The 14,085-nt window shown below is 52.3% G+C and overlaps 3 protein-coding genes across 5 annotated transcripts in view; 1 reads left to right on the top strand and 2 right to left on the bottom strand.

Annotated features, from left to right (window-relative positions):
* The window catches only part of EIF3I (eukaryotic translation initiation factor 3, subunit I), a 7,911-nt gene extending 4,239 nt beyond the window's left edge, over positions 1-3,672 (bottom strand). The window contains exons 1-6 of the mRNA XM_010836903.1: positions 3,581-3,672; positions 3,395-3,487; positions 2,064-2,151; positions 1,696-1,761; positions 470-619; positions 257-384 (exon numbers count right to left, since the gene is read on the bottom strand). Of these exons, the coding sequence (XP_010835205.1) occupies positions 257-384; positions 470-619; positions 1,696-1,761; positions 2,064-2,151; positions 3,395-3,487; positions 3,581-3,583 (528 nt within the window). The 5' untranslated portion in view covers positions 3,584-3,672. The remainder of the gene's footprint in view (positions 1-256; positions 385-469; positions 620-1,695; positions 1,762-2,063; positions 2,152-3,394; positions 3,488-3,580) is intronic.
* On the top strand, positions 3,586-9,071 carry TMEM234 (transmembrane protein 234). 2 transcript variants are annotated; one of them, XM_010836904.1, is made up of 5 exons: positions 3,586-3,719; positions 3,999-4,150; positions 5,325-5,391; positions 7,942-8,034; positions 8,301-9,071. In XM_010836904.1, exons 1-5 carry the CDS (start codon positions 3,704-3,706, stop codon positions 8,393-8,395), a joined length of 423 nt encoding a protein of 140 aa, XP_010835206.1. In that variant the 5' UTR covers positions 3,586-3,703; the 3' UTR covers positions 8,396-9,071. The 2 variants fall into 2 exon arrangements, with proteins under 2 accessions (XP_010835206.1, XP_010835207.1); XM_010836905.1 differs by having other exon boundaries at positions 3,640-3,719; positions 7,942-8,123; positions 8,301-8,390.
* Positions 9,072-9,127: 56 nt separating this feature from the next.
* On the bottom strand, positions 9,128-13,906 carry DCDC2B (doublecortin domain containing 2B). 2 transcript variants are annotated; one of them, XM_010836907.1, is made up of 9 exons: positions 13,525-13,906; positions 12,590-12,641; positions 12,073-12,149; positions 11,758-11,889; positions 11,294-11,440; positions 11,151-11,190; positions 10,384-10,519; positions 9,880-9,982; positions 9,128-9,487 (listed from the first exon to the last, which is right to left on the bottom strand). In XM_010836907.1, exons 1-9 carry the CDS (start codon positions 13,854-13,856, stop codon positions 9,412-9,414), a joined length of 1,095 nt encoding a protein of 364 aa, XP_010835209.1. In that variant the 5' UTR covers positions 13,857-13,906; the 3' UTR covers positions 9,128-9,411. The 2 variants fall into 2 exon arrangements, with proteins under 2 accessions (XP_010835209.1, XP_010835208.1); XM_010836906.1 differs by having other exon boundaries at positions 9,128-9,982.
* Between the last annotated feature and the right edge of the window lie 179 nt (positions 13,907-14,085).

Raw genomic sequence — 14,085 nt, 5'->3', positions numbered from 1 at the left:
CAGGGACACGCTTAATTGTGATCACTGGTCACATGTCCTGAGTACTCTATGACAAGTTTTTCAAACACCTGAGGTCATCTGATGCTTGAAACGTCTTACAGATAAACAGGCTCTGTGAAGTTATATAATACGACGAAAATCACATACTTAGAAAATGGTGAAGTCTGTGTGAATCTGGCCCTCACTCTTAACCCCCGGGCTCATCCTGCCTCTCACAGAGAATCATTCTGATGGGCGTAGGCCTCACCCACCTTACCTTGGCACTATACTGGTTGAGCTCTCCACCTTCGTGGCCTGCGATGATACACTCTCCCAGAGGTCCCCAAACGGCACTGGTGATCTTGGAGTCGTTGCAAGGGATCCTCATGTAGGGCTCATTGCTGTCTGTGTGGGGCAGCACGTCAGGCCCTGGGCTCTGGAGCCGCGCCCCTCACCTCAACCCCAGTCCTGTGCCCCAGCCCCGGCTCACCGATCTGGCTTGGATCCCGCAGGTCAAAGAAGCTCACGAAGCACTGGTAGCCCATCTGCTTGTCTGTGGAGAACATGATGATGTTGCCCCCAAAGTCAAAGCCACAGGTCCGGACTGCTGAATTGGTCTTGAGCAGGGCCAGCTGCTTCCCTGGGAACAGGCAGAGTCTCGGTTAGTCCCTGCCCCCTGCTGATTCCGGGAGGATGCCCTCTACCCCTGCCTATCATTACAATGCACTGTTCCTCCTACACTGGTGACTAGCCCCCTGCCCTGTCTTCTTCCCTCACTGCTGTGCTTTGGCTCAGGTCTTTTAACTTCTCCACAGTCCCTCCTCAGACATCCCGCCACTGTGGCACTCACAACGGACTACATTTTATCTGTCTCCACCTCTGTGGAGAATGTGCTTCTCCACAGCAAAGACCTCCTCTAACTTCTCTGCATGTCACCAGTGCCCAGCAAAGACCTGGGAGAGATCTGGGTACCCAGAAAATATTTACTAAATGGAGCAGTTTCATAGGCTCCCGTCTTCTGTCTGTTCCTGCAATGTTCTCCACTGCTACCTGGGCTTGCCAAAGCTAAACATGGTTGGGGACTTCCCCAGCAGTGGTTAAGACTCTGCCTTCCAATGCAGGGGGTGTGGGTTCGATCCCTGGTCAGGGAACTAAGATCCCACTTGCCCACTTGCCACGGTGTGGCCAAAAATTAAAAAAAAAAAAAAGAACTAAACAGGCTTTTCCCTGCTCAGGACCCTCCACAGCATGCCGAGTCCTGCAGAGCAGTCATGTTCCCGAGCTCACACTCAAGGCCTGTTCTGGCCCCAGCTGCCTCAGCTCTCCACTGCTGTCTATTTCACCCCCAGGCAGCAGGAGCTCCTGCCAGATCAGATGACTTGGACGACACTCGCTGTGCTTTCACTCTTGTGTGTGCCGCAGCGATCACCTCACATGACACTTACTTTGGGAAACCTTCCCAGGCTGATCCCATCCCCATTTCAGCCTTCAGTTGCCTCCCCCTCGGCTTTCACAGTGCACTGTGCTACCTCTAACAAGGCTTATATCTCACTGGAGTGCCTCTTTTCACCTCTGCCTTCCTTATTTTCTTGTCTCTTTTTCCCTAGACTGGGAACCATCTCTGGATTTATCTCTATTTCCCCAGAACGTGTTGGCCTCAATAAGTATACTATAGGTCCTCACTGTTTGCTGAAAAAGTGAAGAATCCAGGCTTACCTGTTTCACAGTCCCAGAGACGACAGCTGTTGTCAGCTGAGCCAGTGAGGACATGCTTGGTGTCCCCTGAAGAGGGTGTTAAGAAGCATGACAGAATTCACCTGAGTCCTTGTCCTCTTGGAAGGCCAAGTGAATCATCTTCCTATTCAGCACCAGAGAGCCTTCCTTCTCTCATCCTAACCTCCTCATTCAGAACTGGAACCTGTCCTAAATGTTCCCCGAACTAGTGAACAGACCAAGGAGTAGGAGGTAGATAGCATCATTCTCCTGACCCCACCAGAGCATCTCAAACTCTCAGCTTCAGGTCAGCAGCTTCTCCACGGCTGGCAGACCCTGGGAGCACAGACTCAGAACAAAGATAAGGATACAGTCCGCGTCCACACACCACACAGCTCCGGTATGGCCCATGTAGGTGCCCAGTCTCTCACCATTCACAGAGTACCATACATTGACAATCTGGAGGATCAAGGACAATGTGACAGGATGATAGGCATCGCAGGCAGAGCCATGGCCTATTTTGCCCCAGAAGCTTCTAGCCAGGCCAGATTCTACCCTCCCCTGCGCATCTCTTGAGGAACAGCAGGTTGCTGGTTAAAAGACCACTCCTGGATTCTCCTCCTGGTTGCAAAAAAGTCTCCATCATACCAGCCTGTTCCCCAGACTCCTAAACCCTTTGAGGAGTAAAAGGTCGAGTATCAGCCTAGCAAAACAGTAGTGTTTTGGTGTTCTGTCCAAACGGGAGCAGTTGGTAGGAGGGAAACCTGGGTTCCGGTCCCTGCTCTGCTACTATCTCAATGTATTATCTCAAAATGTGTGCTTTTCCCCTCTGAACTTCAGTTTCCCCATGTGTAAACTGGCCGGGACAATAACGCCTTTTTCAAAGGGTAGCTGTGAGACTCCAATAAAATAATGTCTAAGGAACTTAAAATGTAAACATCTAACATTGATATGGTACTCACACTCTTTATTCAAGTAAACTCTTTATTTGAATAATCTCACTTAATCCTAAAGACAACCCCAAGAGGGAGGTACTATTACTACCCATAGTTTGTAAAAAGGGGCACTTAAAGTTTATAATGGTTAAATATATGGCATGTTCAAAGTCACACTGCTAGTGAATGCAGGACTCAGGATTCAAATCAGGTCTGTCTGGTTTCAGAGCCCCCACGTTTAGCCACTAGGGTTAACTTTCTCCATATGGAGGTGCCTCAAAACGCAGTACTCAGAGGGGCTGTTTGCAGTGAGTGAGGCAGGAAGAGGGATGACTGAAATGATACCAAAGATACCTTCTTTAAGGCCTTTATCTCTCGCCGCCCCAGGATCAACTTCCCCCTTCTCCAGGTGGTCTGTTCCCCTATCCTTGTAGAATAGTTTTGTTCTTCTCCGGAATGAGCTCCTCTCCGCCCCATAAACAAGATGACCCACGTCCCTGTTCCCTTTCCACAGGCCCCTTGTTTTCTTCTCCCTGGCTACTCCCTCCTCCTATCAACAATGGAGTCCTTTCCCACATCTATCGGTGTAATGCTCTCGCCCTCCAAACCCCGGGATGATCTCTCCCTACTTCTCAGAACGGGGCACTCCTTGGTTTTTCTCGCAGCAAAACTAGCTTGTCCACCCTTCGCCCCGGGAGAATGAACTCGCCCGCTCCCGGGCCCCCTCCGCAAGGTCCCGGCGGGCCCGCCCTTCGGCCGACGCTCACAGGGTCCTTGGCCACCGTGAAGAGGAGGTCTCCCTCGCGGTTGTACTTAATCTGAGTAATGGACCGCTCATGGCCCTGCAGCAAGATCGGCTTCTGTGGGGACAGGACGGCAGTGTCAGCGCCCAGAATTGGCCCCTGCCCCAGCCCGGACCCCCACGGCAACACCTTTAACACAGAAGAACTCACCATCCCGGCGGTGACGCGAGGAAAGCAGCAACGTGAGTAGAACCGGAAGAGGCTTTGGCGCCACTTCCGGATCACGAGTCTCCGCCCCCTTCGTTCCCGGAAGAGGAGAGGAGCGGCGTTGCCATGGCGGCGACCCTGGGTAAGCGGGCCCCGCCCCTGCCCTGGCTTCCAGACCGCTATCCCAAGTTCATTTCTTACACCCCCTCACCACCTAACCCCGACCCCTGCTACAAACCCGAACCTGGGCTCCAGGATCCATCTCCCCGGCTTCGCGGGGCCTGTCCTACCCGCCAATCACACACGGGGCGTCGGAAAGCAAAGAAGGGATGTCGGGGCGGCGGGGTGAGAATGGGAGGCCGGAGGAGGGCTAAGGCCGTGCAGTGGGGCGGCGGGGGATGTCACTCGTATCTCCATCCAGGGCAGGTGCTGGCTCTGGTGCTGGTGGCCGCTCTGTGGGGTGGCACACAGCCATTGCTGAAGCGGGCCTCCTCCCGCCTGCAGCAGGTTCATGAGCGGACCTGGGCCCGGCAGTTGCTGCAGGAAATGAAAACCCTCTTCTTGAATCCCGAGGTGCGTCTGTGAATGAGCCCTCTGTAGAGAGTAGCGGCTAAGAATTTGGTCTCTGGAGTCAAACAGATCAGGGTCAGAATCTGCGCTCCACCACTTACTCTCCAGAAGCTCTTGTATGAGTCTTGTTTGCCTTGAGTCTCAGTTTCGTCATCTGTCAGTTCAGTTCAGTTCAGTCGCTCAGTCGTGTCTGACCCTTTGCGACCCCATGAATCTCAGCACGCCAGGCCAGGCCTCCCTGTCCATCACCATCTCCCGGAGTTGACTCAAACTCACCTCCTTCGAGTCGGTGATGCCATCCAGCCATCTCATTCTCTGTCGTCCCCTTCTCCTCCTGCCCCCAATCCCTCCCAGCATCAGAGTCTTCTCCAGTGAGTCAACTCCTCGCATGAGGTGGCCAAAGTACTGGAGTTTCAGCTTTAGCATCATTCCTTCCAAAGAACACCCAGGGCTGATCTCCTTTAGAATGGACTGGTTGGATCTCCTTGCAGTCCAAGGGACTCTCAAAGAGTCTTCTGTAAAATGGGGATAATAAGGGTAACAGTCTTATGGGGCAGTTGTGAGGGTTAAGTGATGTGAGGCACATAAAGCACTTAGCAGTGGGCCTTATACATATTATAATTAGGTCTCAAGTGTATGATGCCCTGAGCTGCTGTTAATATTTTATTATGGTGATCCTTCCAACAGACTTTTCCAGAGGGAGGGCTTAGGGCTCAAATTGGCCCTGGGGAGGGGGGGATAAGGGAGAATCTAGAGTACTACTTCTGAGCTCAGTGCTGCCAGTCTCGGCTGGTGGGAAAGACATAGACACAACTGCCTCTCAGGGCTAAGGGCTTTGAGTGAGGTACAGATAAACTGCTTTGTGAGTTCAGAGGAGGGAGGCTGGAGCTAGGCGACTGAGGGAAGGTTTCTTGGAGAGAGGAACACTGGCACTCAGGGACTTGCAGGATGGGGTGGATAGAAACCAGCGGGGCTGAGGGGGAGGGCATTCAGGGCAAAGGCATGGGTTTCAGTCAGTGATGTTCCCTCTGCCCTGGAAGGGTCCTTTTCAGATGACTTGGGCCCTAGGCCCTCATAGCTACCCCGCCCTCCAAGGAAAGGCTTATCTCGAAGCTCAAAGAAGGCAGCCCTGCTCAGTTAAGCAATCACACTGACTGCAGTTTTCTTCTGTTTCCAGTACCTGATGCCCTTTTCTCTCAACCAGTGTGGCTCCCTTCTCTATTACCTCACCTTGGCGTCAACAGGTGGGTCTCTGGCTTAGAACCGCTATGCTTAGGATGGAGGGAATGTCTCAAACATCTTGTTGCCATGAGTGAGGGATCTGGTTCCATATTTGCACCCTCTTCTCTAGGCAGTAGGGTATGGTGGGTTGGTTATGAGTATGCTGCCAGGCAAAGGGTTGGTTTGAAGCCTGGCAATCTTGTGCAGCAGCAGAGAAAGAAAGTTCCTTTGGCCGTGTGGAGGGTTTTTGAGTGTGTGTGTGTGTGTGCACCATGCAGTTTATGGGATCTTAGTTCCCTGACCAGGGATCAAACCCAGGCCCACTGCAGTGGAAGCACAGAGTCCTAACCACTGGACCGACAGCAAATTGCCCAAGGGCTGCCTTTGACACTCTTGCTTCCACTGCTAACTGCCTGCCTAACCTTGGGCAAGTCTCTTATTTGAACCTTGATTTTTTATGGTTGACTTCATAGCACTGAGAGAATTAAGTTCAGTTTTGAGAAGCATCCGGAGCAGTACCTGGTGCACGATGGACTGGAGGAGCTCAATAAGGATACATTTCTTTTCCCCTATTGTGTGTCCTCCCCTGCATCAGATACTGTTCTAGTTTTACACATTTAAAAAAATTCTCAGCTCAACCTTGTAAAATGGACATGATTGTCTCCATCAAGGCAATGAAGTTACAAAACTTTGGGCAACTTATTTCACCTCTTAAGTCCCACAGCATGTCAGTGCAGAAGCATGTGAAGCCGTCTATTACTAAAGTTCATGCTCTTGAACTTTGCTAACAGAAGTTTTTGCTATAACTTTGCTATAACTCACCTGAAGTCTCACCTGGGCCCCCCCCCTCCCAGGGATTTGAGGGGAGTTTGGACCCCAAATAACCCTGGGAAACCCCTCAGAAGTCATGGGAGAGGCTAGGCCCACCTCCACATCTGCCATGTCAGCTTCAACTAGCATCACTCCACTTTCATCTGTTTTACATTTTGGGCTTCTCATAAGACTTCATTTAAAGCAAAGTTGGAAAGCCTCTGGCACTCCCTGCTGCCCAGAACACTGAGTGCTCTGGAAAAATGCCTGCAGTTAGCCATTTACCAAGTTTTGAGCAAATTGGAATTTCAGGATCCTCTTATCTCACCACTTACCCTGCCTGTATCCATTCTAATAATCAGAACAGTGGTCACTATTCATTCAGGCAAGGATATACACGTTATCATATTTCATCTTACAACAACCCTTTTGTAAGACGATGCTGTTATCTTGCTATCACTGTTTTTCAGGTAGGGAACAGGCTCAGAGTGATTGATCTAGCCAAGATCACGTAGGGAAACCTGGGTCTGCCTCACTCCAGTGTCTTATTCTTTCCTCACACTATGCTGCTTCCCTCTCCCATCTACTGTTGCAAACCAGTCTTTAGCAACCACTACATTCTGTGTTGTGTAAGGTTAAGGAAAGCGCTCTGAGTAGGTGGCAGTTGTGTCAGTTTCTTGGGTGGCTAATACCAGCCATGGCCGCGCCTCGCAGGGGATGAGCAGCTGCGCGGTTCTCTCCTCCTCTGCCTGGAACAGGTGAGGCCCGGGAGGGCTGGGAAAGAATGTGCTGAGGAGCCAACGTGCACAGCCTGTCTGGCAGTTATGAGTCTTGCAAACAAGTAACTCAGTTTCTGATTTATCCATTAGTTTTTTTGGCTTTATTTATTTATTTATTTTTTTGGTATGTGTTTTAAGAACACAACATAAAATCTGTCTTCTTAAAAAGCTTCAAATGTACAAAATTTAAGTGTAATAAATTTCAAGTTAAGAGTATTGTTAACTCCGTTAAGTCTTTTTGAAGTTTCATTTATTGAAGTCAGAGCTTCAAAACGAAGCAACAGATCCTGGACTGTGGTGACCTCTACTTAAGAACCAGCCCTGTGGGGCCTGTCCTGTACCTGTTCCTGCTGCTGACGTTTTTTTCTCTTACATAATTCCATGAGGCCCAAGTCCGAACTGAAAAGAAACAAATGTGGTTCACCTGCTGTTTTGCTTCGTCCTTATCCATTTAGTTCTACTACCTTTAGAGTCAGGCAGACCTCGGTTTAAATCCTCAATTTGCCTCCATTTCTGTGGTGTCTTTGAGCCTTTGTTTCCATTATGATGCTAATGTGCTTCCTGCATTGTTGTTATGAAGACTGATTCGATGTGTACACCAAGCGCTGGCACATAAAGTGTGCTTGTGTTTGGTGTTACTGCCGCATGCTATTGTGTCCTTTGGCTTTGGGGTACCTGTCTGTCCAGATGTCCTTGAGATCACAGTAGTTCTGTTTGAGTGCAAAGACCTCATCCTTACCAGCAAACCAAGATGGTCCCAGACCTTGTAGTTTAGGTCTTCTTGCTGGAATCCTGAGGGAGCACTGAATTTGAAGTCAGGAGACCTGAGTTTGAATCCTGAGCTTTGCTGTGACATTATCTGAAAAATGGGATCATGAGACACCTTTTTTAAAACTGTCTTGATGATGTAATGAAAGTGTTTTGTGCTTAGAAAGACTTTTTTTTTTTTGCATCTCAGAGATTCTTTTCATTCTGATCACTCAGATCTGACCCTAGCTGTGCCCATCAGTAACTCTCTGGCCATCATCTTTACACTGATTGTTGGGAAGGTCCTTGGAGAAGATATTGGTGGAAAACGTAAGTCAGGACACTGCAAATTCGGGAAGCCGCTACTTGGACTTTGACACCCTGGGTTAGTTTTTTCCAGAGCCGTTTCCTGTGACCAGGTGAGGAGAGGCTCTTCCCTCATCCTGCCCTTTCCTCTGTAGCTCTCCTGCCTCCTTGTTGCCATCAGGGTTGCCTTCCCCTGGGTAGTTCCCATCTGAGCCCTTCCCTCAGCTCTGCGTCAGCTCCTACTGGCATGGCTAGTCTCAGAGCTCCTCAATTTCTACCCATTATCCCAGGAGCATTTGCTGGCATGGTGCTCACCGTGGCAGGAATTACACTCTGCATCACAAGCTCAGTGACCAAGACCCAAGGGCAACCGTCTGCACTTTGAGTGAACCAAGGCCACCTCCAGCTCTGCTATCTCCAGGAAACCCTTGGGCCATGAGGTAGAGGCAGTGAGCCTGGGACTTAGGCCTCCCACCCCCAGCCCCAGGCCCAGCCTCAGCTTCCTCACCTCCTGAGATAATAACTACCTCATGGATCGTAATAAGAGAACAAGAGTGAAAGGGTTTTGTAACTTTCACATGCTGTTCAACCACTCAGATTTAGCACAAGAGACTTCACCCTCATCCTCAGCAGCCCTCGTGCCCCAGCAGCACCCTCTCTGCTGTCACGTCAGGTCCCCAGACCTGTCACTGTTACTATGGCCTGACCTGGACTATCCCAGCAGCTGGGTGGTGGACTGCAGAACCCCAGCTGCAAGGAGAAGGCCAGCTATAGCCTCTGAGCCAGAAATGCAAACAGGAGGCCTCCAGGGCTCAGCCTTCGCTGGCTGAGGGGGGAACTGGGGAAAGTGCGTAAGAATGGCAGATGATGTGCGGGAGAGGAGCTGGCTGTTAGCCTCCCTGTCCCTCCCGTGAGGTGGGCGTAAATCCTCAACTGCCTGCCCCCCTCAAATGCCCGTGGGCCCCGGCACTGCCCAACTCCAGCATGTGGAGCGATGCTGGGTGAGCAGTTGTTGTTGAGTCGCTAAGTCAGTTGTCTGTAATAAATCTGTAGTAAACAGATGGAGATTAGTAAGTATTCTTTTATTGTGACAGACCCGCTCCCATGTTTGTGGTCTCTCCCCCAAACCCAGCTGGCTACTCCTTTCTCTGGCCAGAGACTCTCATAAGGAAACAGCCTCTGTAGCTGGGGCTTCTCTGCTCCAAAAGGAAAGAAGACTGGGGTGTAGGTTTATGAGCAGCAGAGCCGGACTGAAGGGGTTGCATCATACCCTGTGAGCCCAGAGGAGACGCTGGTTCCTTGAGAACAGGCTGCTGGAGGCTGAGGATAAAAGGTGACTACAGAGTGAAGGTCCCCAGTTCCTGGCTGGAGCTGCTGGATCTCAAGATGGTGGAGCAGGCATCAGGCTGAGATAGCCGCCCCAGCCCCAGGCTGTTTTTCCAGGAACAGCGCCTCTTCCACAATCTGTGCTATCCGCGGGAGGGGGAAGAAGGCCACACAGAACGGAGCCATTAAGCACCCCAGTCCAGCCTCCAGCCTTTAGCCTGGGGTTTCCCAACCCCAGGAAAGGAAGAGACCAGAAATCTGGATCCACCATCTCATTTAACATAGGAACTCGGGCTCTGAGAAGGTTAGATTTGTTCACAGTCACAAGGGAGAATTGTTCCTGCGACCCAGGGCTGCTGGTTTCCAGCTCAGAACTCCTGTCCCAACATATGGCTTCCAGGGACTTCCCTGGCTTCCAATGCAGTGGGTGCAGGTTTGATCCCTGGCTGGGGAACTAAGATCCCACATGCCGCAGGGTACAGCAAAAAAAAAACCATACAAACAAAACAAAAGCCAACACACAGCTTCCAGCCCCGGCCCACCTGATCCAAGGGCTCCTCTGTCTGGGTGTCTTCATCATCTGCTACTTCCCGGGCCCCTGCCGTCTCCTTCCTTGGGTGGGGAGCCCTATACACTCCCTTGGTTCCTGACGTGGAAGGCAAGAGACCAACGCCGAGGCTGAGGAGCCCTCAACATTCTTTCCTTAGACTTTATCAGCCCTCTCCCCAGCCCTGAGCCTCGTTCATGACCGCAGAGGATGGAGGTTAGTTCAGGGGCAGGCTTTTGGCCCCCATCCCCAACCCTTCCAAATCCCACCCCTGAAATTCATGGCTTCGAGTTTTCACATGCTTCTTCATAAGCCAGGTCCCCATGAAAAGGCAAAGGACTGGCTATGCACACGAGGGAGCAGGAGACAGTTGTGCTGAAGTCAAGACCAGCTCTGGACCATGGAACTCCCTCACCCTCCTGTGTCATCCCCAGCAGGCACCATCCCATGTCACTGTCAGAGGCTGGCTGAGAAGGCCTTGAATTCTGGGGTCCCCTCACCTGATGGAAATGAGAGCGTGGGGAGCATGCTTCTTGGCTCAATAGCTCGTTGGGGTCTGGCATAGAAAGCAGATGGCTCAATTTGTCTGGCTTCGTTTGGAGAGAACCGGCTTGCCTGTGCTCTGTGGCCCTGGGCCTGCGGAGGGAACACTGAGCGTGAGCCATGGTTGTAGGCTGTCCTTACCTTCTCCACTCCCAGTCCAGGTGTGAATGCCTCTGATGCCTTTGGCAGCCTGGGAGAGGAGAAGCCATCCATCTTCATAGCCTGCATCTTCCCTCCCTGCTCCCTCTTCCATCAGGCTGCTTTATCCAGGGACATAGTAGATGATGTCTGGTGTTCTAAATGACCAGTGAAATCAGGTTGTATCCTCCTACCCTCAACTCGCTGGCTCATCTCTTGGGAGGGCTCAGGCCTGGGATAAGATGGGAAGCTGATAAGCATTTTGGACCCTGCTATGCCAGATATACTGATTTTCCCAGCATCCAATCTGGCATCAGGTCCAGCAACTCAGAGTCCTGAAGATCTTCACAGAGCCCAGATAAGCTGGCTTTCAGACCTGGTTCTGGTCTGGCTGCTGTCAGTAACTGTGTTACCCTGAACAAATCACTTCACTCCTCTGAACTTCAGCCTCTCCTCTGGAAAATGGGAATAACAATCTTTATTTCACAAAATTATTGAGAGGATACAGTACAATAAGGTCAGAGCCTCAGCGGGAAGCTAGTCACTTCCTTCTTTCCCGCCCCCCACAACACCCTGGGTCACCTACCACCTGCCGGTGGGGCCTGGACTTTGGACCTGGGGGACGCCTGCAATGAAAAAAGAGAAGGCTTATAGCGGGCAGAGCAGGACATGGAGTCAGGGTGGCTTCCTTTGCTCTAACCTGCCGCCCCTCCCCTCATATATACATACCAGCAGCCCCTGGGCAGTGAGCGACTGGGCACCAGCAGCTCCAGATAGGGGAGGGCCTTGAACTCATCCTCTCCAACGGCCACGTAGTAATGGCCGCTCACCAGAGCCTCCCTTGCTGACAGTGGGAGCCCGTCCAGGGTGCAGAGCCTGGGAGAGAGAGGTGAGTACATAAGGGCCAGTGAACAAGGTGGGTCTTGATAGTCAGCAGACTGTGAGGGGGTGGGTACAGCTCTTCCAAGGTGCCTGGCCCTGCTGGGGAGCAGCTCTCCGGGCACCAGGGCCAGTCCCCCAGGCTCCACCCTGGCTCCAAGGGCTGGGCCGGAAGGGCCTCTCCCTCTGGCACAGAAAGAAGTCCCCTTTGGGGAAACATGCTTTCCTTTGGCCTTTTCATCCTCTAGGAAGGCCAGAACCAGTGGGGCGGCTCCCTTTGGGGACATTCAGGTTTCCGCAGTTCCCAGACTCACTTGCGCACAGCCCCGCTCTGTAATTTCACCTTCTCCTTCAGGAGCTTCAACACTGCTTCCCAGTCCTCGCTGGCAGCCTGGGACAGCTTCAGGCTGAACGGAGGACTTAACAGGTCCCCATTCCTGAACACACTGGGACAAAGAGCAGCCTGGTAAGGGGATGTGAGCATCCATGTGAGAGGATGAAGGATGGCACCGGGGCCAGAAGACAGTCTGAGACCCAGTGCACGGGCTCCTGGAACAAATCCACCTACTTTTCCTTGGCCTCACTGAAACAAAAATCTATGCCCCCGCCTCCCCAACACGGGCACTTACTGGATATAGCAGGGGGAACCAGCAGGTAGCTGCCGTCCAAGGGCCCCATCACATAGCTGCCGAGTCACCGGAAGACCCTGAAACCCATCAGGTCCCCAGATCAGGAACGCATTGAGGCCTTTGGTCAGGGGTAGGTCAGTCTAAGGTGGGTAGGGTGAGGGAAAGGAACCAGACTGGGGCGGAAGAGGGGATAAGGAGCGTGAGACTGGTCACAGCTTTTACCACAGGGTGCTTCTACCTCCCTAAGTCACATTCTTAACCCCCTCCCATCCCTCTGTTTTATAGCGTCCTCTTTCCTCTGAGGACCACAGCCTGGAGATAAAAGGTTGCGAAAGGCGCAGGGAACAGCATTTTGAAATCCTGCACCCTGGGAAGGGTAGCAGCTGGCTCCAGAGTAGGTGTGGAGACAGGCAGATCCAGCTGCTTCTGGGGCCCCTGACCTCCCAGACCAAAGTGGGAGCCATCTCAGAGGAGGGGGAGAACAGAGGGCTAGGGGCTGGCCTGCCCCAGGACTCACTGCCAATCTGCTGCTCTTCCCACCTGGATCCTTCCCTGCAGGGGGTAAATAGCTGAAAGGACAGAGAGGTCACAGGTCATCTTGGGGAGCCAGGGGACCTCAGCAGCCCAGCAGCTGCCAGAGGAGGGGGCTGGGGCCCAGCTCACCAGGTCTCCCTTCCCAGTGAAACAGTCTCAAGTCACCTCAGTCCAGAAACAGATGCTGACACTTGAACCTGCCTTAGGCCCTGCGTATATCAGGCTGCACATCCAGTCCAGGGCACAAACCACATAATTAAAGGTCTAAATCCTCCTGTATCTCAGAGAAATGTTCTCCTTCGCAGGGTATGTGGTTTCATCTCATTTTGTATGAGACAGAACAAGGACTCCCAAAGTAACACGGAAGTGACCAAGTCCAGATTCTAAGTCTGTCTAGCTCCCCAACTCCTGGCTCCTTAGGTTACAGCGAGCAACCTCTCAGCTGAGAGTGAAAGAAGACCTGGAAGCCAGATCTGAGTTGGAAGCTCAGACACTGAAGTCTCCCATCTTGGAAAGCACAGCTACACCCTGTAAAGGGTGGTCCCAGCCTACTGGAGAACACGGGATGTCTATGGATAGATTTAGAGTATTTGGTGGTGGTGGTGACGGGGGTGATAAGGATCCCATCAGGAGGAGCCTCTGGAAAAGGGGGCTCAACTAGCATGAGAATGTTGCTCTTACCGTGGTTTGGTCCTGGCTGGATAGGCATGATCAGTGTCAGACTCTTGACTTGAACAGTGGCTCCACCTGTGTTGTCTACTCCTGGGCAGCTTAGGACTATCTTGATTTACCCTTCCAAAGACTGGGAATAAGACCACCCACCTCACAGGACTGCTAATGTCTACATAGTCAGTACTGAACTGCTGCTGTTGCTATTACCTCCCTCCCCAGGCTTTTGACCACCCTCAGCCCACTCACGGGAGCTTGTGGAAATGTTCGAAGCCAGCAGCCACATACAGCCCTCCGTTCTGCAGGTCTGCCAGGTCGGTGACAGGGTGGCCGTAAGGGGTGTAGAGAGCACGCACGGCCACTGGGGCCCGCACAGCCGATGTCACCTCACAGAGGAAGGTCTCCAGGGTGGGGAAGCGGCGTTGAGTCACCACCAGCTGGCGGCCTGGGGAGAAGGGGTCCCCGTTCCGGTACACCACTACCCTCTTGGCTGCTGGACTGCCACTGGCCATTGTGTGTCCCTGGCTAGAGACGCAGAGCTGTTGCCAGGCAACTAAGACAGGGTTGGGAGCAATGCCCATCAGAGGTGGAGTCCTGCCTTTTCACCCAGGAAGGCAGGGAGAGCCTCCATAGGAGCATCTGTCTGCATTCAGGGTCTCATCCAGTCTGCTCTTGGTGGGGCCTCACAGTAGGGTGGGTCTGGTCATTAGGTATGAAGGAAGAGCCGGGACTCAGTGAGAGGGGCAGTGGCAGAGATCACACTGAAACACAGATGTTTAGTACTGGGTTGGGGCAGGGATTCTCAGAGCC

The sequence above is a fragment of the Bison bison genome, unplaced genomic scaffold (assembly GCF_000754665.1).
Source record: "Bison bison bison isolate TAMUID 2011002044 unplaced genomic scaffold, Bison_UMD1.0 scf7180017864068, whole genome shotgun sequence".
Classification (NCBI taxonomy): domain Eukaryota; kingdom Metazoa; phylum Chordata; class Mammalia; order Artiodactyla; family Bovidae; genus Bison; species Bison bison.
The sequence above is the reverse complement of the archived record's forward strand: the minus strand, read 5'-3'. Positions and strand labels throughout refer to the sequence as shown.